This window comes from Haliotis rubra, unplaced genomic scaffold (genome assembly GCF_003918875.1).
Source record: "Haliotis rubra isolate DU_JTF1 unplaced genomic scaffold, ASM391887v1 Scf738, whole genome shotgun sequence".
Classification (NCBI taxonomy): Eukaryota; Metazoa; Mollusca; class Gastropoda; order Lepetellida; family Haliotidae; genus Haliotis; species Haliotis rubra.
In genome coordinates this window covers 495,079-520,366 of record NW_025767455.1, presented here as the reverse complement: position 1 = coordinate 520,366, position 25,288 = coordinate 495,079, and the positions used below count along the sequence as shown (strand labels likewise).

At 41.5% G+C, this 25,288-nt stretch overlaps 1 protein-coding gene and 1 long non-coding RNA gene across 3 annotated transcripts; both read left to right on the top strand.

Moving 5' to 3' along the window:
- Nucleotides 1-1,566: 1,566 nt before the first annotated feature.
- On the top strand, nucleotides 1,567-4,396 carry LOC124259792. The gene is made up of 4 exons (XR_006893919.1): nucleotides 1,567-1,664; nucleotides 2,194-2,317; nucleotides 3,518-3,638; nucleotides 4,333-4,396. It is a non-coding gene; the product is annotated as an uncharacterized LOC124259792 (long non-coding RNA).
- Nucleotides 4,397-4,536: 140 nt separating this feature from the next.
- LOC124259804 (proprotein convertase subtilisin/kexin type 5-like) lies at nucleotides 4,537-22,075 on the top strand. 2 transcript variants are annotated; one of them, XM_046694005.1, is made up of 15 exons: nucleotides 4,538-4,631; nucleotides 4,846-5,040; nucleotides 6,216-6,371; nucleotides 6,889-7,052; nucleotides 8,428-8,494; nucleotides 11,342-11,576; nucleotides 12,203-12,430; nucleotides 13,638-13,665; nucleotides 14,373-14,483; nucleotides 14,715-14,834; nucleotides 17,312-17,422; nucleotides 18,688-18,798; nucleotides 19,475-19,591; nucleotides 21,409-21,519; nucleotides 21,806-22,075. In XM_046694005.1, coding segments are annotated over exons 5-15 (1,353 nt in total). In that variant the 5' UTR covers nucleotides 4,538-4,631; nucleotides 4,846-5,040; nucleotides 6,216-6,371; nucleotides 6,889-7,052; nucleotides 8,428-8,492; the 3' UTR covers nucleotides 21,985-22,075. The 2 variants fall into 2 exon arrangements, with proteins under 2 accessions (XP_046549962.1, XP_046549961.1); XM_046694006.1 differs by lacking the exon at nucleotides 14,373-14,483 and having other exon boundaries at nucleotides 4,537-4,631.
- Nucleotides 22,076-25,288: the final 3,213 nt, after the last annotated feature.

The following is a 25,288-nucleotide window of genomic DNA, read 5'->3' as shown; positions in this document are numbered from 1 at the left end:
TAGGCGCTAGAAGGTTATAGTCATATGACTTGTTTCCACCGGGTACCCATTTTCCTGCTGGGTGAACAGAGACAAAGTTAAACAAACTCTCACTTGCCTAAGGTGAGACCTCCTATTATGTGTCACATTTGCTTCGTTGCGGGAGCAGGACTGAAGTCCGTAGATTTACTAACGTACACTGAAAAAATATGACCCCATTCTGTGCCTGTGTAAAACAACGTCCTTCCTTCAAAGGATTAACCGCCAATACCCTTGACTGTTCATTGCTGTCCAACTAAATTACATTTTCCAAAGAATGGTGGACATCATACAAAATGGTTGTCAAAAACCTGAAACAGTCACGCCTGACCAGTTGAGGGAACTATCACTAATTATTACGTTCTATCACTTTTTTGCTTATTAGTGACTGTTAAAAGACACATGAAATGGGTAAGGATTCTTTGTCAGCTGCAGATGAATGGCATATCGTTCCCTTTATGTGAATATTGATGGATACATTTATCGAACAAGGTAATAGCCTGATATTGTTGCTATATCTTTAGTCTGTTTTGATTTTTGATATTTGTATTTTGTTTTCATTCATTTCTTGTAGCATTCAACAGAATCATTTTTCTTGTGAAGTGTAATGAGACAGACAGCATACACTAGGTCGCACTTAAGGTGTGTTTGTGAAAATATAATTCACGTTGACAATCTAAAAATGTCTAGATATTACAGTCATGCTATAAAATTAACTATAAACAGATAGCGTAATTTTATTAAGTTTCAAATGCATACAAATATATTAATATACTAATTAGGATTATAAGACAAAATATAAAGACATATATTGACATCGTTATTTTACAGTCCTAACATATTTTACCACTGGCAGATATAGTCAAACTTCAAAATATTTTCATATTATCATAATAATGAAGATGAAAATATCAATGAGTAAAAACGTTTTGCCCATGTTTTAATGTATACTACCAACAGCGCTTGCGGGTGGCACAGCAGTCGAGGATTATGGGATATCGTCCGGGTACTCACGGGAGAAAAACAATAACAATAGCAACAACCAGTCCACGGAAATTGATCTGGATCAGCGTTTCCATTTTAAATTAACGTGTTCTGATGCTGAATATTTTTATTCTTAAATTCAGGATGGAAACTCGCTGAGACTGCTCTTTGTACACAGCCACAAATCCATCAACCGGTAGAAGTAGACTTGTTAACTTCATGGCAACCTCTTACCAACCTCTCATATATGAGCTTAGCAGGGACTTGAAGCATGTTCAAAATTTTGTGGCAGAGTCCGTCAATACGTGACAGTCATCATCGCAGACCTCAATGACGTCCACCCACAGTTCCTGGGGCTGCCCTACCAATCGTCTGTCCCAGGTTGTATGACTTTTTCGTTGTACTCGTCTGTATTTACTGGATTAAATGATACTACCTGAATCGGGCAATATTCATTTATTTGACGGTTCTTCAAAATGATTTATGCTAGAATGCATACACCTCAGCCGTTTCATACACCTATATGTATCGTTGCAAAATACATTTAGATAACTTGCTCATTTCAGAATGAACCCATCAACGCTGTCATCTTGCTACCGCCGGAAGTGTTGAGAATCCCTGAGCACACAGGGATAGGGGGTTTAGTTGACTACTCAATGAAGGTACGTGCTCGTCAAACATCAAACAATATCAATTAGGAACAAGTGAGTGAGTTTAGTTTTACGCCGCACTCATAATTATTCCAGCGCTATATGGCGGCGGTCTGTAAATAAATCGAGTCTGGACCAGACAATCCGGAGTTATTAACAGCATGAGCATCGATCTGCGCAATTGGGATGCGATGACATGTGTCAAATCAAGTCAACGAGAATGACCAGCCCGATCCTGTTAAGTCGCCACGACAAAGAATGGGTTACTGAAGAACAAGTTCTAAACCCCGAATCTTCACGGGTCAATACAAACGCTTTATAACAGCATTATGGAGCTTTTGTGTGCACCTTTGCTCAATACAGATCTGTGGAAGGTCCGAGCAAGAATGTGCCCCCAGTAACCCATGCTTGTCGTAAAAAGTAAAAGAAAGAATGAATGAATGAATGAATGAATGAATGAATCGCTTGCATTAGTTCACTATTTCACTTCTCATATACCTGTTATTGTACATATGAATAACAAAGCTACTCATTTTAACAGGTTCAGACATCACAAACGGCTTACACAAACAAGTTTAATGTATCCAGGACTGGGAACGTGGCACTGATTGGAAGCCTGGATTACGAAAACTCAGTTTCCATATCAGTTTATAATCATTGCCACTGTAAGTATGTGATAATATCAACAGTTTGGTTCTACTGGTGTTTTGCCCTGCTTAGTGCAGGTCTTGCATGACAAGTGTAACCTTGTGGATTTGAAAGTAAATAGAGATTATTAACCGAATGTGTTTCCGTATCATTAATAATCATATAGTAGGAATAAATATTGTATTATGCGAGGCCTTTTGGCGAGCATATATTTTTATTCCTAATGTATGATATTAATGATACAAGAAACACGGAATCAATAATCTCTTTATCATATAATGTCATTCTTAAAATTACTCTAAAAAGAAGCAACTCGCACCTCGAAGTACTCCGTTTCATGTTTTCCAAAGTCAATTACTGCGGTAACAACTCCAGAACCTCTATCATCTATTCTTACAGAATCACCAAATTTTGAGCATGGGGGCAGCCATATTTGTTTACAAACAATGTCAACTCGCGACGACGTCATCAGTGAAATGTTAAACGTTGTAGGATTCGCATGGTGTGTGGTATAGAGTTTGTGAAAGTAGTTCGTGGATTGACGTAATTTGCATAGATTATCAGATTTGGATACCAAGTTTATCAGATTGCTTTATTGCACCGATGACACCTCCATTAGATGATAAATTAATGTATTACTTACATGTGAGAGAGACTGTTTGTTGAACCTAATAGGTAGTAGCGTTTCTGATTTCTGACAATGACGCGTGACAAAAGATATGGGTGGTTTGTTGTTTAATGCCCACTCAGCTCACTCTTGACAAGACAATCCAGTGATCAACAGCATGGTCATTGATTTACGCCAACTGGGATGCGACGACATGTGACAACAAAGTCGGCGAGTCTGACCACCAATCCCATTCGTCGTCTCTAACGACAAGCTTGGAGTTACTGAGGAGCAACCCGGATCGTCACGGGTCGCATGACGAATGATACCAAGGAAATGCTCATCTTCTTTGCGAACACTACTTCGGCATTACTTGATTGACGCTTATTTTAGAAACATTCCAACTGGAAATAATATAACCAGACAGGTCAGTGATTAATATCATGAGCACTTTCAGACACTGTCGGGGGGTACGATGACCCTGAATCAGTCATTGAGCCTGACCATCAAATCATTTCGTCCCTCCTTGTATACTCAAAGGAATTTTACATATACTGTACATGTCACAGTTAACGTACCGTACTCACTCACCACGTATACCCCTTGCCAGGATGGAGGAGGCCCTGACCAGCGAGGCCCAGCTGTTTGTGACTATAACAGATGTCCAGGACAGACCACCATACTTTACTGGAGAACCTTACTTACCTGATATCTGGGAGGACCATGCTGTGGTGAGGCTATTTTTATTATACACCAGTAGTTGTTCGTGACTGTAACAGATGTCAGGACAGACCACCATAATTTACTGGAGACCACAGGCTACCTGATATCTGGGAGGACCATACTGTGGTGAGGCTGTTTGTATTATACACCAGTAGTTGTTTTGTGACTGTAAGAAATGTCCAGGGCAGACCACCATACTTTACTGGAGAACCTTACTTACCTGATATCTGGGAGGACCATGCTGTGGTGAGGCTATTTTTATTATACACCAGTAGTTGTTCGTGACTGTAACAGATGTCCAGGACAGACCACCATACTTTACTGGCGGGCCTTACTTACCTACGATATCTGGGAGGACCATACTGTGGTGAGGCTGTTTGTATTATACACCAGTAGTTGTTTGTGACTGTAAGAAATGTCCAGGGCAGACCACCATACTTTACTGGAGAACCCTACTTACCTGATATCTGTAGGACCATACTGTGGTGAGGCTGTTTGTATTATACACCAGTAGTTGTTTGTGACTGTAAGATGTCAGGACAGGCCACCATACTTTACTGGAGGACCTTACTTACCTGATATCTGGGAGGACCATACTGTGATGAGGCTGTTTGTATTTTACATCAGTATCTGCTAAACAACCAGTCGTAACTAGACAAGAACATTATTGTCAAGTAGAATTATAAAATATACTGTTTTCAGAACAGCAACGTCGTGACCATCTCGGCACTTGACGGAGACAGAGGCAACCCTTAACAACATCACCTACAGGATCACAGCTGGTATTTACATTTCATATTTCTCAGTAGATGAGGTAAATGAAATTCTTGATAAAGGGCATGCTCGTACAGTGTACATGTCCCCGTGATATATTGTAGGCACCTGTCCTACATATTTCAACATCAACCCAACAAGTGGAACAATGGACCTGATCAAGAATGCGGACAGAGACAGCGGGACAATCCTCCAGAACAACGGGATATGTGGTTATCAATGTCCAGGTGAAATTTTAAGTCCTAACTTTTGTCACTTTCGTTCTTGCGTCTTAGCTAAAGCAAATAACACCACAATCAGGACATTGTTATGCATTCTGTTAAATGCGATCATTTCGTTCGTGCCCATTTCTGTGTGTTTGCTCGTTTAGCGGTTATGATACTGCCTCATACAATTTCAGGGTGATTTATTGACTCACTCTCGGTCTACCGTGTGGTCAAGGCTGTGGAAGTGACGTCCTCGGGTACATTCGGTGCTACCGCCAACGACACGGTGACCGTGACAATCAAGGACAAGAACGACAACTCTCCTACGTTCAGCAGCTCCCACTACGAGGCTACCATCCAGGAAAACATGCCGGCAGGGATAACCATCACTTTCACGACACAATCAGTACATGTGGAGGATTTGGATCAGGTATTGCCATATGCGTGTGCACGTCACATGGGACATGGAGTGTCAGAGTTATTTCAGTGAAATCCTGACACTTTGGCAACCAGCGATTTAAGATATACTCCACATGAAATAAAGGAGGAACAAAATAATTGTTTTGAAGCATAGACCATCATTGTTTGTTAACGTACTCCTCACAAAAAATTAAGCAACAAGTATTTTCAGTGTAAAATCAGTGTAATCTCGATTGCGATTTGTGCCAGCATGTTACTGAAAGGTAAATATTTAACGAAAACATAGCATTTAGTGACTATCAAATTAATTTATCAGATACCATTGATAACCTCATCCGAACACAACCACCCTCAGAAGCAACATGCAAAATGTGTGGCATGCACGTGCTCCACACTTCACACATGTACATCATCGGTTAGAACTTACCAGTAAACCTACCTGTAATCATTCCCCTGGTCCTAACTTCATTTTTATGGATGCCCGTCGACATCGAGAAAGAGTTGTTAATGATGTTGTTTAGATCAATAACATCACACACATGGACTGGCCTGCAAGGTCATCTGCTCTTAATCCCATTGAACATGCTTGGGACATTATTGGAAGTCGTGTTTCCGGTCTCCATGTTCATCCCAGACTCTGGCTGAACTTGAGCATGCGTTACAGAGAGAATGACAGAACATTCTTCACACCAGCAACACGACAAGCTCATTTGGTCAATGTGAAGACTTGTAGCGGGATGCATTCGTGCATATGGTGGTCATACGCGTAACTGAACACGGCTTCACTGTCCAAAACTGACTTAAACTTTTTGCACGACTGTTTTACGGGTACATGCTTTTGATGATTTGTAAGTCTATTATTGCACAATGCCATTTCATATCATTTTGGGAATCGTGCGTACACACATTTCACCCTTCTATTTCCTCATTCAATGATTTGCAATTTCAATAAATGAAAATGTAATGAGACAAAAAAATGTGTTGCTTACTTTTTGTGAGGAGTATATTTAAGTTACAAACTGATTTTTTGTTGAAGCAATAAATACGTTGTGCATAAAGGTTCCATGCCTAATATCTAATATCTTTTTGTATCATACCTCAGGAGAATAGTCAATTATTTCCTAGATTTTACGTTGGAAAATACCTCCGTGTGCATGATTGTTTAGAGCACGGTTCTTATTATAGGGGGACAACGCCAAGCTATCGCTGACACTAGATTCATATTCATCGACGTACTTTGAGAATGTCCCGTCCACGGTCCAGGGATCAGCAAGTCTGCTGATCAGAGTGAAGGATAACATCGTCCTCGATTATGAACAGAGACAGAGCATTACACTGACGGTAACACAACGAAAACATCTGCTTTTGATAATTACAAACACCTTGGTGTCTTTATTAGTAATCAAGTCTTGGGAAGAACAACATATTAGCTCTCCTTTCGTAACATTGGGATGGTGTTGAAATGGAACATTGAAACAGGACTGAGACCATATGTAAGCCAGTGCATCATCTATCTCCTCATGATAGATAGGTCTCAAACTGTTATACTCTATAGAGATGTAACGTATTGATTTCTTTAACGGCCATATGCTGTAATTGATCATCATCTAAGGTGTATCATCAGTGTGCACTGAGACACTGCGTTCAATTACTACACAATATAATAGACTTACGATTTACACGTATCACGATCTTAGAAATGTGATCTTAGAAACAGATGAAACTATATTTATTGCTGTAAATCTAAATTCATCCATTAGGCAATGACAACTCCAATACAATCATTATGTCATTTTAATACTAAAATACCGTTATTCTTCAGGATGATTGCCGCACTTATTTGCACTTAATTATCCAGGTTTGGGCCAACGAAACATCCACACCAGAGGAAACAGTGCATCTACAACCATTCATCTAAATATAACAAATCAGAAGAACAACAGTCTCAACTTTACCATGTCAGAATACAGCGCATCTGTCCAGGAGGGTAGCAGCATCTCAACATCTGTCGTCACCGTCAAGGTATTTGTAACAATGTTACATATATCTTCGCACACCGCCTGCAGCATCTGTCCAGGAGGAGGGTAGCATCGTCTCCATATCTGTCGTCACCGTCAAGGTATTTGTAACAGTGTAACATGTAACTCCACAACACACTGCCTACAACATCTGTCCAGGAGGGTAGCATCGTCTCCATATCTGTCGTCACCGTCAAGGTATTTGTTACAATGTGACATAGCAACTCCACACACACTGCCTACCACAGCATCCGTCCAGGAGGATAGTAGCATCGTCTCCATATCTGTCGTCACCGTCGTGGGCTATTTTGGTAACAGTGTAACATGTAACTTCGCACACCTGCCTACAGCATCTGTCAGGAGGGGTAGCATCGTCTCCACATCTGTCATCACGGTCAAAGTATTTGTAACAATTTTACTTGGTAACTTCACACACACTGCCTACAGCATCTGTCCAGGAGGGGTAGCAGCGTCTCCGCATCTGTCATCACCTTCAAGGGTATTTGTAACAAAGTTTACTTGTAACACCACGCACACTGCCTACAGCACCCGTCCAGCGGGGATGAGTGGGTGGTGGGTGGTGGGGTGGTGGGTGGTGGGGGTTGGGTGGTGTCGTCGTCTCACATCTGTCATCACCGTCAAGGTATTTGTAACAATGTATCTTCCCACACTGCCTACAGAGAATGTGTCCAGGAGAGTAGCAGCGTAATCAAACTTTGTCATCACCGTCAATGTACTTGTTACAATGTAACATGTAACTTCACACACAATGCCTACAGCATCTGTCCAGGAGGGGTACCATCGTCTCCATCTGTCATCACCTTCGGGAATTTGTAAACAATGGGCCGTATGTAACTTCCACACACCTGACCGCTTCCATCATCTGCCCAGGAGGGTAGCAACGTTCCGCTACATCATCCGCCATCACCGTCAAGGTATTTGTAACAATGTAACATGTAACTTCACACACTGCCTAATGCATCTGTCCAGGAATTTATTACCGTCCTCCGACATCTGTCATCACGGTCAGGGTATTTGTTTATGATGTAACATGTAACTTCAAACACACTTGCCTACAGTGCAGCTACTGTTTATGGCATCGTCTCCACATTACATTTCATGTGACGAATCGTTTGTTTGTCAATACCGGTTAATTTACATTCCGCTTTATTTGGTTTGAATAGTTCTTGTGTTGTGATAAAAGAAATGTAATGCACATAATGTTGCAGCATTTAGTGGAACCCACGACCTGCGTGTGTTGCAGATAACCAATCATAATAAATCTGTTACGTAATCTGTGTCCTAATAACATGAAACGATGAAAGATGACAGTACTTTGACGCATGTTTGAATTTTATCTTTCAAGGTTACTCTTTCAGGCTACACACAATGATCTGCCGGAACTTTGGAACTGAAAGCGTATGCACTACGGTGTGCCGACGGAATGTAAGCATCCATCTTCATCTCTTGTGTGTCTTGATCTCTAATATGTCTTGATCTCTTGTGTGTCTTGATCTCTTGTATGTCTTGATCTCTCGTCTGTCTTGATCTCTTGTTGTGTCTTGATTCTTATATGTCTTGATCTCTTGTGTGTCTTGGATCTCTTATATGTATTGATCTCTTTGTGTGTCTTGATCTCTAGTGTGTCTTGATTTCTCTTATGTCTTGATCTCTTGTGTGGCTTGATCTCTTGTGTGTCTTGATCTCTAGTCTGTCTCTTGATTAATTGTGTGTCTTGGATCTCTTTGTGTGTCTTGATCTTTTTGTGTCTTGAACTCTTGTGTATTGTCTTGATCTCCTGTGTGTCTTGATCTCTTGTGTGTCTTGGATCTCTTATATGTCTTGATCTCGTCTGTTTTGATCTCTCGTGTGTCTTCATCTTTGTGTGTCTTGAACTCTTGTATGTCTTGATCTCTCTGTCTGTCTTGATCTCTTGTGTGTGTCTTGGATCTCTTGTGTGTCTTGGATCTCTTATTATGTCTTGATCTCTCGTCTGTTTTGATCTCATGCGTGTGTCTTGATCGCTAGTGTGTATTGATCTCTTGTAGTGTCTTGATCTCGTCTGTTTTGATCTCATATATGTCTTGATATCTTGTGTGTCTTGATCTCTAGTGTGTCTTGATCTTTTATATGTCTTGATCTCTCGTCTGTCTTGATCTCATATATGTCTTGATCGCTAGTGTGTCTTGATCTCTTGTGTGGCTTTCTGATCTTTTACATGTCTTGATCTCTTGTGTGTCTTGATCACTCGTCTGTCTTGATCTCATCATGTGTCTTGATCTCTTGTGTGTCTTGATCTCTCGTCTGTCTTGATCTCTCAGTGTGTCTTGATCTCTATATGTCTTGATCTCTCGTCTGTCGGGGGCGGTGGGGTAGCCTAGTGTATGTTAAAGCGTTCGCTCGTCGCGCCGAAGACCCAAGTTCATTCCTGGCATGGGTTTGCAATAATGTGAAGACCATTTATGGTGTCCCCTGCCGTGATGTTTGCTGGAATATTGCTAAAAGCGGCGTAAATCTAAACTCACTCACTACTCTCGTCTGTCTTGATCTCTCGTCTGTCTTGGATCTCTCTTGTCTCTTGATCTCTTATATGATCTCTCGTCCGTCTTGATCTCTCGTCTGTTTTGATCTTGGATCTAGTATGTCTTGATCTCTTATGTGTCTTGATCTCTCGTCTGTCTTTGATCTCTAGTCTGTCTTGATCTCTTAGCCAATCTTGATCTCTCTTGTCTTGATCTCATATCTCGTCTGATTGGATCGCATACGTCTGTCTTGGATCTCTTGATCTATGTGTGATCTCTCGTCTGTTTTGATCTCGTATATGTCTTGATATCTGTGTGTCTTGATCTCTTGTGTGTGTCTTGATCTCTAGTATGTCTTGGATCTCATATGTCTTGATCTCTATATATGTCTTGTCTTGATCTCTTGTGTGTCTTGATCACTCGTCTGTCTTGATCTCCTCATCGTGTCTTGATCTCTCTGTGTCTTGATCTCTCGTCTGTCTTTGATATCTCGTCTGTCTTGATCTCTCTTGTGTGTCTCTGATCTCTTTGTATGTCTTGGATCTCTGTCTGTTTTGATCTCATATATGTGATATCTTGTGTGTCTTGATGTCTTGTGTGTCTTGGATCTGTCTTGTCTTGATCTTTTATATGTCTTGATCTCTCGTCTGTCTTGATCTCATATATGTCTTGATCTCTTGTGTGTCTTGATCTCTATATGTCTTGAACTCTCGTCTGTTTGATCTCGCGTGTGTTTGATCGCTAGTGTGTATTGATCTCTTGTATGGCTTGATCTCTCGTCTGTTTTGATCTCATATATGTCTTGATATCTTGTGTGTCTTGATCTCTAGTGTGTCTTGATCTTTTATATGTCTTGATCTCTCGTCTGTCTTGATCTCATATATGTCTTGATCTCTAGTGTGTGTCTTGATCTCTTGTGTGGCTTGATCTCTTACATGTCTCGATCTCTTGTGTGTCTTGATCACTCGTCTGTCTTGATCTCTCGTCTGTCTTGATCTCTTGTGTGTCTTGATCTCTTATATGTCTTGATCTCTCGTCTGTCGGGGCGGTTGGGTAGCCTAGTGGTTAAAGCGTTCGCTCGTCGCGCCGAAGACCCGGGTTCGATTCCCCACATGGGTACAATATGTGAAGCCCATTTATGGTGTCCCCGCCGTGATATTGCTGGAATATTGCTAAAAGCGGCGTAAATCTAAACTCACTCACTCACTCTCGTCTGTCTTGATCTCTCGTCTGTCTTGATCTCTTTGTGTGTCTTGATCTCTTATATATTTTGATCTCTCGTCCGTCTTAATCTCTCTCGTCTGTCTTGATCTCTTGTGTGTCTTGATCTCTAGTGTGTCTTGATCTCTTATCTGTCTTGATCTCTCGTCTGGTTTGATCTCGCGTGTGTCTTGATCGCTAGTCTGTCTTGATCTCTTGTATGTCTTGATCTCTCGTCTGTTTTGATCTCATATATGTCTTGATATCTTGTGTGTCTTGATGTCTTGTGTGTCTTGATCTCTAGTGTGTCTTGATCTTTTTATATATCTTGATCTCTCGTCTGTCTTGATCTCATATATGTCTTGATCTCTAGTGTGTCTTGATCTCTTGTGTGTCTTGATCACTCGTCTGTCTTGATCTCTCATGTGTCTTGATCTCTTTGTGTGTCTTGATCTCTCGTCTGTCTTGATCTCTTGTGTGTCTTGATCTCTTATATGTCTTAATCTCTCGTTATTAATATCCTACACATTTGTATCTGAATATATTCGTTTCTGCGACATCTCTGTTCAAGGTTCTCCATCGATTCCTCTGGTCTCGTAACTGTGGCCTCTGACCAGCTGGACAGAGAGACCAAGTCTGTGTACTACATATCGGTGGAGGCCACAGACCCCGGAGGATTGAAGGACACCGCTCAGCTCACTGTCAGCATCACGGACGTCAACGATAATGCACCGGTATTCAGAAGAGACTACGACGGGTATTTGAAAGAAAATGAAACCTCCTTTAGTAAACCCATCATTGTGTCGGTGAGTTTACCAAATGCAAGGTATTGTGCGCAAGCTCACGTTAGCTGTTCCTTCATAGTTTGAAACAAACGATATTTTGTTTCTACATGTTGTTAAATCTACCAGTAACCGATTAATGCAGTCACGTTGATGCAAGGCTTTTATCTGGACACCTTTTTATCGCCAACAAGCATCTATACTAAAAGTTATGGAAATGAATACGTGGATGCAAAAGGACATTTTCCTCAATACAAATTACATACCTTTTACGTCTTTTAACCTTAACTATGATGACATTGTCTACATTTGCTTCCTCTTCAGTTCCCTCAGGAAACTAGTATAGCAGTACTCAGTGATTTTACTAAGCATATTTTCAGTCAGCGACAACAAAAGTGGAAACATCTTCAGAAAAAATATATCTAGGTGTTCAAGGAAATTGCATACATATATATATATACACACACACACACACACACACACACACACATATATATATATATATATAAATATGGCAAACTGGAATAAAATATGTTTTTCATAATCAAAGTTAACGTTTAAAATCTATGTCCATTTTCAGCTGACATTACAATTTAAACAGCGCAACACCAATACTAATAGTATACATATATTAACTTTATCTTCCAAAGGCCACAGACGCTGACATTGGGGTCAATGCCCAGGTGAGGTACAGCATCAGCCGGACCTACCCAATCGGCCTCGACTCCCACTTCGCCGTGGATGGTGTCACCGGTGTCCTCTCCGTGGTCGTTCCTCTCATGAACAGTGACACTAGCCAGGTTGTTGTATCGGTGCGGGCCACGGACTCTGGCACACCTCCACTATTCTCTGATGTTAACGTTACAATTAGTCTCCTGGTGGGTATCATGCGTCATATCTGGATATATATCATATGTCATATCTGGATATATATCATATGTCATATCTGGATATATACATTCATTCACATATTTCAATTTATGATTGAAAAATAATTGAGTTATATCGGAGTCAATCAATGTTGATATGATAGCAATGAATGCTTTGAGAGTGCATCGCCACTTGCACTTCCTTATGACCATAGTTGTTTGTACAGTAATCGCTCTACAGTGATTTATCGACCTTCTTGAATACCGTCAGAATCAAGAATGACACCCCATGCACGTGTATGGGGATACTTCGTTGTGCACGTGCATCCCGTGCGTTGTGTTTAGGGGTGGTGATACCGAGAAATGGTGGTGCGTTCATAAGATGTCTGTCTTTGAAAAGTTTGTTAACGCTTAATATACTTCCTATCCAAATTGAAAGTTCAGGTTCCCCTTCCTTTTCAAGAGTAAATATATGCGTAACACTATTAATGTTCCATTTTCCCAGGGACCAGAAATATGTAGTAAAAGAAATAGGTGTCAAACCAATTACAACCCAAGAAATGTTTTGAATTATCTATTGTATCATGAAATCAAATAGGTTTACAAATCAATGCATATTAATGTAAAGTAATGACCAAGACAGTACAGTTACAAAGGCAATAGGATATAAAATAGCAGTGGTATATGTAATGAAATAGGTGACAATAGTGTTCTCCAAGCAGCAACAGTGGTCAAGCTTACGAACCAGTGCCTAGATTTTCGAAGCTCTCTTAGCGCTAAGATAGTCGTAAGTTAATGTTAATGTATGGCACTTACGACTATCTTAGCGCTACGAGAGCTTCGAAAATCTAGGCCCAGGCCTAGGCTGGATGACCAGGGTGAACGTAACAGTCTTCCCAGACTACTGGTCTTGAAGTGAGTGAGTTTAGTTTTACGCCACACTCAGCAATATTCCAGCTATATGGCGGACTGGTCTTGAAAATGAGATGAAGATGTAAATGTGCGTGTCTAAATGCCTTCTAGGAGGTTTTAACTTTATGTTGTATTAGTTGATGAGTTCTAGAAACGTCTATATTACTTTTGACTCCCAGTCTGAAAATAGTAACAAACACACCACTTACCACTCCTGGGTCTTAACAAACAATGTAGTACAATTGCATCACTGTTTCACGATGAATTACACTGCCACATTATAATATGAAACATTTTTTTACAGACACCTGCACGAACATGTAGAGAAACAGGTAAATTATACCGGAAATGCAATTTGTCATGGATTGGGTATACATGTATTTTTCAGTATTTCAGCTGGGAAATAGAGAGAATTGAATGTGATATTGCTAAAAATAATTTTAACTTCGAGCTTTCGTATCGCTGATATCATGTTTGCAGGAATGAATGAGTTCGAACTAGGTTCTTTTGCGTGACGAGCGAAAGCTTTAAACAGTAGGCTGCACCACTGCCTCCTTATCAGGAAGTAAAATATCCGTTGATTTCGTTTTTTGTTTATATCTAGAATGGGAAAATAATGAGTGAGTGAGTGAGTTTGGTTTTACGCCACTTTTAGCAATATTCCAGCAATATCACGGCGGGGACACCAGAAATGGGCTTAACACATTGTACCCATGTGGGGAATCGAGCCCGGGTCTTCGGCGTGACGAGCGAACGCCTTAACCACTAGGCTACCCCATCACCCCGGGAAAATAATGCATCTGACGCTTTTGGTGTATGTACATATAAGTTATCCTTGGCCCTAAGGATGTTTTCTGTCACGCCCAGCGGAATCTGTTCGGCGTATAATCGAGACTGGTTATTCTCTGGCATTGACGTTTTATATTTACATAACGCAAATTCATTAGACTGTTACATTAATCTGTGATGGATGGGTGTGGGTTGATAAAATATGTCCATTTCTTGATATCTTACGGTTTTTGTTTCTTTTTGTTCCCAGATTGCCGTCACAACTTTACAAATTGCGAGTTGGCCAGATGTGAAGATCCCGCCCACCCAATATGTGTGCTGTGTCGGGGAGGTCATACCCTCTTCCATGGACAGTGCAGGGGTTAGTTTGAAGAGATTGTAGCTTCCATAAAATTCATTGTGGTAGAAATAACATATTTGTATGTGAGTGAGTGACTGTTACTCCTTTAGCAATACTCCAGCAATACCATGGCGGGGGACACAAGAAATGGGCCTCTCACATAGTGAACTTGGGTCCTCGGCGTGACGAGCGTTTTAACCACTAGGCTACCCTACTGCCCGATTTGTGTTTGAAACTCCGTATTTGTTTCAGCGTGTCCACCCTGCACACCCATCCTGCACTGCGAGGAGGAGGAGACATCATCCAGTTGCCTCTTCAGGAGGTGCAGCAGGTGCGAGCAGGGATTCTACCGAAAAGCTGGTGCTTGCGAGGGTAGGTTAAGAATATACTTTGATGTACAATTAATAGCTGCAGGATACACAGCAAACAGTGATGCATCAAAATCAATCAGTCAATCACAGCATTATCGTTTGTGGTAGGAATCACTGTCAAATACTAATACCTGGTATTGGTGACCTTGGCAGCCATCACGAACACATGCAAAGGCAAGTCAACTGTTCACATGAAAGTATTTTCTACAAAAATAAAAACCAACAACCCCTAAACCCAAGAACCAATCAAAACAACAACGAAATTTATAGTAGAAGTCAAAATAGGGATTTGTATTAGACATGCTTGTCACTGATGCATCATGATTAGAAATGCCAACGACACGTTTACTATTACGCACAACTTTGATGAAAGCCACGACCTTGATGAAAGCATGTCTTAGACCATATGTGTACTGAATACAGGAGTCAACGTGGCTTGTCACGCTGAAGACCCGGGTTCGAATCCCCACATGGGTACAATGCGTGAAGCCCATTTCTGGTGTCCCCCGCCGTGATGTTGCTGGAATATTGCTAAAAGCGGCGTAAAACCAAACTCAGTCAGTCAGTCAGGAGTCAACGATCAGCGGATCCTTCTGCAAGAAAGAAACACAACTGTGCGACCACTGTACGACATGTGTCCCGTACCATTGCTTTCACTAAAGATGTGGCACTGATCAAATTACTCTGATTAACAGCGAAACAATCGTACTTTTGATGTCCAAACGGTTACTTGAAAACGAGAAAAACTAAACTATCATATATAGAAAACACCACCACTGCAGCACATCTGGTTTTATGCAGAAGTTTACACTGTGTATGAGGTAAGCTCCTGATATGAAGTCTGTGTGTGCCCGACACGTTGCCTCTGCAACGTGAACAAAATAGAAAGAGAACAAACTAGAAACAAAACAGCAACAAACAAATAGATAAAATAAAAACACCAAAAAAAACACATTACAAAATCACACCCACAAAATACATACTATAACACAAGGCCTGGCGCTTAGGAAAAGCTCGGGATCGGGTGGTCAGGCTCGCTGACTTGGTTGACACATGTCATCGGTTACCAACTGCGTAGGTCGATGCTCATGCTGTTGATCACTGGATTGTCTGAACCAGACTCGATTATTTACAGACCTCCGCCATATATTATTATTATTATTATTATTATTATTATAGCATTTGTATAGCGCAAATATCCAGCTCAGCTGCTGATAGGCATTTGACTTTCCCTCGATCATTGGATGCCAAGCTCAAACAGCACATCGTAGTTTCAATCAAAACTCCCTGGGGAACATACAACTCTTGCAGCCACTAGGCGCACCAAGTTAATGTGGCTTTCCAATCCTTACGAGGAATCCATTCACAGCTGGGTGGACTGGGACTCATAATCACACACTTTTTTGTCCAAGTTTACTGCACGTTGCTGTACCCGCAACTAGGTGTTTGCACGTATTCATGTGGCCACCATCTGGTCATATACCAACGGATTCGCGGGTTCTATTAAGTGCACAGGGTTGTGTACTGTACACTAGGGGTTGTGACAACACGGAAAGCGTCTGCACAGCAAAGCTGGAATATTACTGGGTGCGGCGTAAAACTAACTTCACTCACACACTTAAACATTTCCCACTATGTTGATTGGATGGATGGAATACCGATTGATGGAATTGCTATAGATGAGGCATCTATAGAATTGTGCTTGGCATTTGGCATAAAATGAATCTATCTATGCTACACATATTTCGTTACAACAACGGGCACTATAGTCTGAAAACACTGACAGTATTTCCCACGAAATTATCAAGTCCCATTGTTCCCACTAGTCATCACCAAAGAATAACACTATAATAGAATGTTTGAAACAGGACAGATACCCCATCTGTTTATTCTAGATAACACAACAGCAGATTGGTTGAAACAGTGAAGGTAACTTGAGATAACACTACCGCTGAATGGTTGAATCATTGTAAGCAACATCTAGAAAACACCACCGTAGGATGGTTGAAACACTGTAATTACAAATTGGACGGAAGCATTGATGGAATGACAGACCACTTCCGGGCAGTAGGTGCTCGGTTTGTAATATACGAATCATGGTCCCGATCCACAAAGCTTTCGTAACGTTACGACCTGTCGTAAAAACTACGAATGTCGTTGGCTAACACCGAACATCCACGACATTCGTTGTATTTACGACAGGTCGTAATGTTACGAACACTTTGTGGATCGGGACTCATGGTTTCGGTTCTATTGGTGTGTTAGCCAGTGGCCAACGTTGACAGAACGCATGCAGCTGTTTCACATTTTATGAATGTAAAGGGCAAACCCTCGCCTCTTTTTGTACTTGAATGGTCAAAACAGAATTCACATACCACTATATAATTAGGCACGTAATCAAAAGTCTCAGATACATTTCCGTGTGGTCATGAAGACTTTCATTTTATTTATATATTTCATGATGGTATTCTGAAACAGTATGCCCCCGCCCCCATGCTGGATGCCGTGATCTGATCTGCTCCTCCGCCACCGACGTCCACTGCACCAGCTGTTATCCGAGCTTCTATCTCACAGGAAACACCTGTTCAGGTGAGATCATCCTCACATCGAATGATAGTTGTTTCATGAAGCATTAGGGATGTGTACATCAGAATGTTACTGGACCAGGTGCAAAAGGTCTTTACGTGTGACGAGTTTCCCCCTCTTTCTCTCCATATATCAATACACTCACACACACATACTCACTCACTCTCTCTCTCTCTCTCTCTCTCTCTCTCACACACACACACACACACACGCACACTCACTTATAAACCCATACAGCGTCCAGCAACGTCCAGCAACCCATACAACGTCTAGCAACACCTTTGTGTCTTTCATGTGTCCAACATACTGTTGTAACGAAGTAATTGTTTGTTCCCTGTGTAAATATTTTTGTATTCCCCGTTTTTTTTGTGTTGTGTCGAAAATGGGATTACTCGAATAGTTTACATAGATTCCTTCCACTTCGACACAAGGTTGTTTGACTGTAACGTCAGTGAAAAGATTACCCAGTATTGACTGATTCCATTTGGTGTAAAGGGTAACATAGCGGTGAAAGACATGTTCACGGGCCAATGAAAGTCAGTGATGACACCAGGTGTTCACGAAAAGTGTAAGCATGTCATGCCCTACCGGCATTTGTAATTCGCCCAATTTGCTTCAAATAGGGGAGTATTTAGCCGACCCGAGATGACGCGGGTTAGAATTGGTCTTAAGCAACCAATGCTTGACGTTTGGGGGATTAACGGGATCGGGTGGTCAGTCTCGCTGTCTTGGTTGACACATGCCATCGTATCCCAATTACGTAGGTCGATGCTCATGCTGTTGATCACTGGATTGTCTGGTCCAGACTCGATTATTTACAGTCCGCCGCCAGATGCCAAGTGTGGCGTTAAACAACAAACCAACCAATGATTTAGCCTGAAGCCTCAAAGTAGTACTTCTGCGGGTTGTAATCAAACCAGAGAAAGTGATCGACGGACCGAAAAATCCAGTCGGATAATTTTGTTGATGCTATGTGGAACAACAGACATTCCGACGGTTAAAAGTAAAGCTGTTTTGGAAATAGGTTTGGTTTGCAACATACCAGGGATCAGTATGAAGAAATCCATCAGAATTATCTAAACAAAATACAGCATTTCAAATAATCGTGATTAGTAAATCGTTTAGTACAATTGATACTGATTATATATACCTTATATAACAGTTGGTTATTCCAGTATTCCCTCCTGGTGGTTCTACCAGTATCATGTCATAGTAACAACACATGTACATTGCATCATTTCTTTGACATCTTTACGTCCATCTTCCAGAATGCCCTCAAACAGGACCTGACTGCCAACAAGTCGAGTGTACAGGTCCTCGACAGGTGACCTGCACGAAATGCAAAGACGGGTTGTTCTTCTTTAACAACCAATGCACAGGTCAGATGCATGTTTTCTTGCGTTCCATTCATACCATGACATAAATACCATATACCTACACGTAGATAGTAGATAGGGACAGTGGGAATCTCGTTAATCCGTCATTAATTAATGAAGAGTCATTTGGCTACCTTGAGAGAACCATATGATAGTTACTCCCCCCGTTTAACAGCGCTTGAGTACTTCTTTTAATTATTGCAAATTTATATTCTTCACTCACCACCTTGTAGATTGAGTTTACAAAGTGGGCAATAAAGATAAGTGATTCCGGATCAAAGCAATTTGAAAATGGATTAAGGGTCGGGTTGTTGTTTTTGTTCTGGAGTTGAGATAGAATATAGATACAGACCGTCAGTGCAAAAGAATACCCAGTCTTGACTCACCTCAGAAACAATTTCCGTTTACTGTAAATGGGAAAATAGCCGCGAAAGGAATATGAATGTATCGCTAAAAATCAAATCCTTTTACAGTATCTCCTTGCAGGTACTCACCCAAACCGTTTTTGAATATACTATACATTTTCGGAAATAGATATCAGATGATGAAAATAATCTGATTGATGAATATAATGCTGCAACTTTTACGAGCGCTTCCGACGCCCCTGAGCAGCATGCCACGACCAGTTCAGTTCTGATATATTTGGATGTTTACCATGACATTATCTGATATCTGTCAGCCTGTCCGTCCACGATCCTGATCCCTGATTGTGTAGACGTTGCCAGAGACGGCTGCTTCAAACACTGGTGCAGGAAGTGTGCTCCTGGCTTCTTCATCAGCGGAACAGTCTGTGATGGTAAACTGTTTACTTTCTCAATTCTCGAGGGATGATCCTGGTAAGTGCGCCAAAGGCCGAAAGCATTAAGCGTTATATAGAATTTATGTATGTTGTAAGGGACAAATGACATTGATGAACTGGAAGTGATGTCCTCATTAAAGTCCAGTAAAGAGCAAGACCTGACAGCCTATTCAATTCTTCGTTCTAGTAAGTCTTTACAAAAATATACTAAGCAGCAAAAAAAACGTCAGTACGAATTCAAAATTAGATAGGCACTGTAATCAAATCATTACAGAAATGGACATAAAAGGCGGATCAAAACATTTTTTGTGTACAATATCTTGATACATCAATGAACAACTCAAAACAATTTCAAGACATTACGTGAACGTTTGCAGTCCATTCAGACTCTTGACTTCAGTATCTAGTGTGACCACCACGAGTGGCAATAACTGCAGCACAGCGTCTATGCATGGAGTGCACCGATCGATTGATGAAGGCCTTTGGCACCTGGAACCACATTCTGAGAAAGGTCTGGCGCAATAAATAGGCTGTGTTCGGCCTTGGTATGACATTATTCAGTCTCCTCTGAATTTCACCCAAAGATGTGCAATTGGGTTTAAATCAGGACTAAGGGCTGGTCACTGCATAATGTTGACACCGTTGTGCTGTAGGAAGTCCTGTGTAGCTCTGGCAGTATGGGCCCGGGCGTTATCATGCTGGAAAATGTTGTTCCGGTGACGTGCAAAATGTGGTATGACGTGGGGTCTGAGAGCTTGGTCGATGTAGCGCACCGCTGTGATGCCGCCTCCTCTCCCTGGACCAAGGTTCTGGAACACCACAGGACCCACTCTCTGGTTCAGGCCTATTCCACCTCATACCATGATGCTTGCACCTCCCCATGAGTCTCTTTCCATAACACATTGGTCTGAGTAACGCTGGCCACGTCGTCGCCATATTCTTGTTCAGCCATCTGCAGTTGATACGCAGAACCGACTCTCATCTGTGAACAGAACAGTTCTCCATTGCCTGTATCGCCAGTTTTGGTGTTGTAGGGCAAACTGTAGACGTTCACGCTGATGACGAGGGGTGACGATAGGTCCACGGCAAGGTCTACGCAAGTGGAGGTTTCCGCTGTTAAGACGTCGGCGTACTGTATCAGTACTGATTGGTCTTCCGTGTGTTCCCACTGTCTGGCGTGCTGTTTCGGATGCCTGTATGAAGGGATTCTGTACATGCTGTTGCACAACATGGCGGTCTTGTCGTCTTGTGGTCACCCTTGGTCTGCCATTACGGGGGCGATCATTTGTGGTGTTGGTGGCCTTGAAACGTTGCTGCAGCCTGTAGATGGTCCGAACGTTGACCTGGAAGTGATTGGCAACGGCTTGTGCAGTGTGGTCAGCTTCTATTCTTCCTAGCGCCTGGCTCCTCTGAGCCGTCGTGAGTCGCGCCATCCTGCTGATGTTTTCATGTGAATGTTTCAGAAAGGTTTGGGGGTGTATTTTATAGGGCTGGTCCTTGTGAACAGCATATGCAGCTTGAGTTGCATGAAAAACATGGAGAACATCGTACCATCTCCGAGATCATGTTGCGTTTTTGAGACCATTTCCTGGGTTCCATTCTGAGTTTGGGAAGGAATGTCTTTGCTCAGGTAAAGTTGGAGATGTTGTGAAAAATATACAATCAAAACATTAAATGAGTTTACAGTTATCCGTTTCTGCGAAGGAAAATTCCAAACTGACGTTTCTTTGCTGCTTAGTATATACAGAATTTGGTTAAAAGCACCGAATCAAACAGGAGTTCACCAGAAATACATGTACTTTCTTCTTTGTCAGTCTGTCCCCTCCCTGATGCGGGATGTCAAGTAGCAGAGTGTAACTCCTCCTCATCATATTCGAATTGTGTACGCTGTTTCCATGGTTACCATCTACAAGGAGGATTATGTCGTATGTATAACTCAAAGCTTCTTCCGTTTTTCTGTTATTCTTGCCAGGGTCGGTGGGCTGCCTACTGGTAAAAGCGTTCGCTCGTCACGCCGAAGACCCGGGTTCGATTCACTACATGATTATAATAATGTGTGAAGCCCATTTCTTGTTGAATATTGTCGAAAGCAGGGAAAAACCTTACTCACTTTCATTACCGTAACTTTAAAAGCGTATTACTCCAAAGAAAAACAATATTTGAATTATACTTGATGTTTGCTGATACCTCTCTGTAAATGCCTGTTGACAGATCATGACTCTGGACAAGGATCAACCCCCAGTCAGTGTGCGGATCATCCCAAGGCCGACTGTGCCTCTCTACAGGCATCGCTCAACGTCTGCTCAGAACCGAGTACGGCCTGTCACTACTGCCCCCGGTACTGCAACATGTGTGACACGTGCACCCAAGGCATGCCTATCATTGGCTAATGACGTCTGAACCAGGATATAACGTTTACCTAATATTACAAATTGAATGAATACTTGTTACAGAAATTAATAAAGCCAAAGTAAATACCCATGTACTCTTCACTTGTTTATCGTTTCGTCTTAGATATCCAGTGTGGGTTGTGAGGTTGTTGTGCGTGTGCGTGTGCGTGTGCGTGTGTGTGCTTGTGTGTTTATATCTTCAAGAACTGTCGGGGAAATGGCCCTTTCCACACAGAGGATCATTGTCTGACAACATGCAGAGTACATATGCAATTATGACAATAGCACAAGCAGCTGTTAATGACCCACTACCAAATGCTGAAGATAACACGTGTTTTGAATGGGTAGGCGTATTCTAAAACAACAAGGGAACACATACTACATGTCAAAATATGGAATTGTATCTTCATGTTAAATCTTCTGCTGTAACGGGTAAATTCTACAAACATTGACAACAGTTTCTACTGTCACTTACCTGAATTACACATCAATGCCAGAACGTCATTTTTAGGGTCTTTGGAGGAAAAACGTTGAACAATTTGTTTCAAAAACCAGAAACAGCAAATAAAGTTCAGAACACAACACTTTGGCAGTATATTAGTTCCATATGAACAGCTCAGATGGTTTGCAAGAGTATACTGACGTCCAGGAGAACGTTTAGACGCTTAGATTACTCAACGTCGTCAGATTTGGGATGGAAGTGTAATAGTATGGATGACATCACGACCTCATCACTGAGAAGGGCATCTCTTTGTACAAACACGACCATGTGCGAAATATGCATCATGTCAGAAAGCGCACATAAAATCCCCAAATGTTTTTCATAGTCGACATTCAGGTCGAGTAGGTCGAGTAGCGCAAGGTCTGCACTGTGACCACACAATAAGAAACCTAAACATTTATGAGTTGTAATAAGTCACCACAATCGTCACAGGATATATGGAGTGTGGTATAAGCGTCGTGCTGCAGGATCAAGTCTTGACGGGCGTACCCCTTTAACATATTTGTGCCCATAGTGGGGCGTGGTGGTCGAGCTGTCTAAGGCGCCAGGCTAGTGATCCAGTGAGCTTGAGGTGCCGGGATCGAGTCCATCTGTGACCAAGTGTAAAAACCATGGAGTCAACTTTGCGTGCAGACTCTTTCAGTGTTGTCACAACCCCTAGTGTACAGTACACAACCCTGTGCACTTAAAAGAACCCACGTATCCGTTGGTATATGACCTGATGGTGGCCACATGAATACGTGCAAACACCTGGTTGTGGGTACAGCAACGTGCACTAAACTTGGACAAAGTACTGTGACTATGTGTCCCAGTCCACCCAGCTGTGAATGGGTACCACGTAAGAATGGGAAAAGCCACATGAACTCGGTGCGCCTAGTGGCTGCAAGAATCGTATGTTCCCCAGGGAGTTGATAATACAATGTGCCATTGAGACTGACATCCAATGATCGAGGGAAAAATAAAGCGTCTTTGAGCAGGTGGTCTCGATATTGGCCCTACACAAATAAATATAAATATAATATAGTATACATATTACAACTCTGTCGACTGTGAAGCGGATGAGTTCATGCCGAGGGCCGGGGATTCCCAGTAGGTCTTGAATGCGGGTTTCGTGTTGTATGCAGCTCAATGCTTTTGTGTTTCAATGGGCACTATTTCAATCTTGCTCATGTCGTACAAACGGGTTTCGTTTGGCTGTGGGATCATCCGGATCTATTCAAAGGTTAACAGGTATGAAACGTACACTGTAACATTGAAATACGTGTTGTATGCAAGGAAAATGAAGACACACCTTTGCCAATGTAGGTTATTACAAATACGATAAAAAATACGAAAAGTTATTAACCAAGATAGAGTCAACATTAATGCTTGTCACATCTACTTACTCAGGGCGAAGATGATAATAATTACAATGATTCACGTACACGTTATGGAGACATTACTAATAATATCATATAACATTTATTATTTATAGTGGCATTAAATAGTTCTATAATAACAATGATGTATATCTACTAAAACATCCAGGTTAGAACTGGTCTTCAGGCGACTAACGGGATCGGGTGGCCAGGCTCGCTGACTTGGTTGACACATGTCATCGTATCCCAGTTACTTAGATCGATGATCATGCTGTTAATCACTGGATTGTCTGGTCCAGACTCGATTATTTACAGACCGCTGCCATATAGCTGCAATATTACTGAGTGCGGCGTTAAACAACAAACCAACATATCCAAACAAAGCGAGAAAACTATGACTAAAATACTGAAGGATCTCGTCCAAACCCTACATCAAAAGAATAACGATGAAGAAATCGGTATATAGTTGAATACAACCAAAGTTTATTTGACATGCATATTAATTTATATTCATCGCCTTGTTTATATCTTTGTACGATGGATCTGCCTTCAACGACATAAATAGTAACGTTAGGTTAGTATAGTTCCCGAGTAAAATAAATACATAACTGCATTAATTATTATAATCTCATACTTGCAAATACAAACAGACACTGCAGAGGTAGACTAAAATCTAGTCTCTGAAATGAAAATATTTTACATAATAAACGGTTCCTAAATTAGATTAATAAAAATTAATAAATTTGAGCCCAGAGACTTTCTTCTTGTTCAGCGACTAAACACATCCGCGGCGCTATAACGGCCGGGACTTTCACAACACAAGTAAAGATTCTTATCACCATCACTGACATGCCACTGAAAGATTGTGTGACAGGATTAGTTTATTGCTTTAATCACCCCTCCCCAATGACACACCCTGCAATGACTTGGGCGGGGGGAGGGGGGGGGAGACACAGGGGGTCTTGGGAAGTGACACTGTTGACAGCAAGCGATTTAGTTTGTCATACAAACCTTGAAACAAATATATCCATGAAAGCCCATGCAAGTCTAGAATGTGTGGCCAGTCTAGATTACCACAGTTTCAGTTTCTGAAAATGAATAAAATCTCTGGGTTCCTTTTCATGATACCTTATGATAATAATTTAGGAACCGTTTTTGTTGTAAAATATGTCCATTTCAGAGGCTAGATGCTAGTATACCAGCGTTTAACTGATAATTAGAGGCTCTGTGAATTCAGCAGATTTGTACAGACCTTGAAAGTGTGGCAATATAGATTTGCCACATAATCTAGACTCGCATGGGCTGTGCTGGGTATATTTGTTTAAGGGTCTGTATAACCGATTGACCGCTTAGATGTAAAGACGTTTAAGTCCGTTTATTCATCACCAACAAGCGTTTCAACTCTGTGTATGAGATAAAATTGTGAAAGAAAGAATGAGAGTAT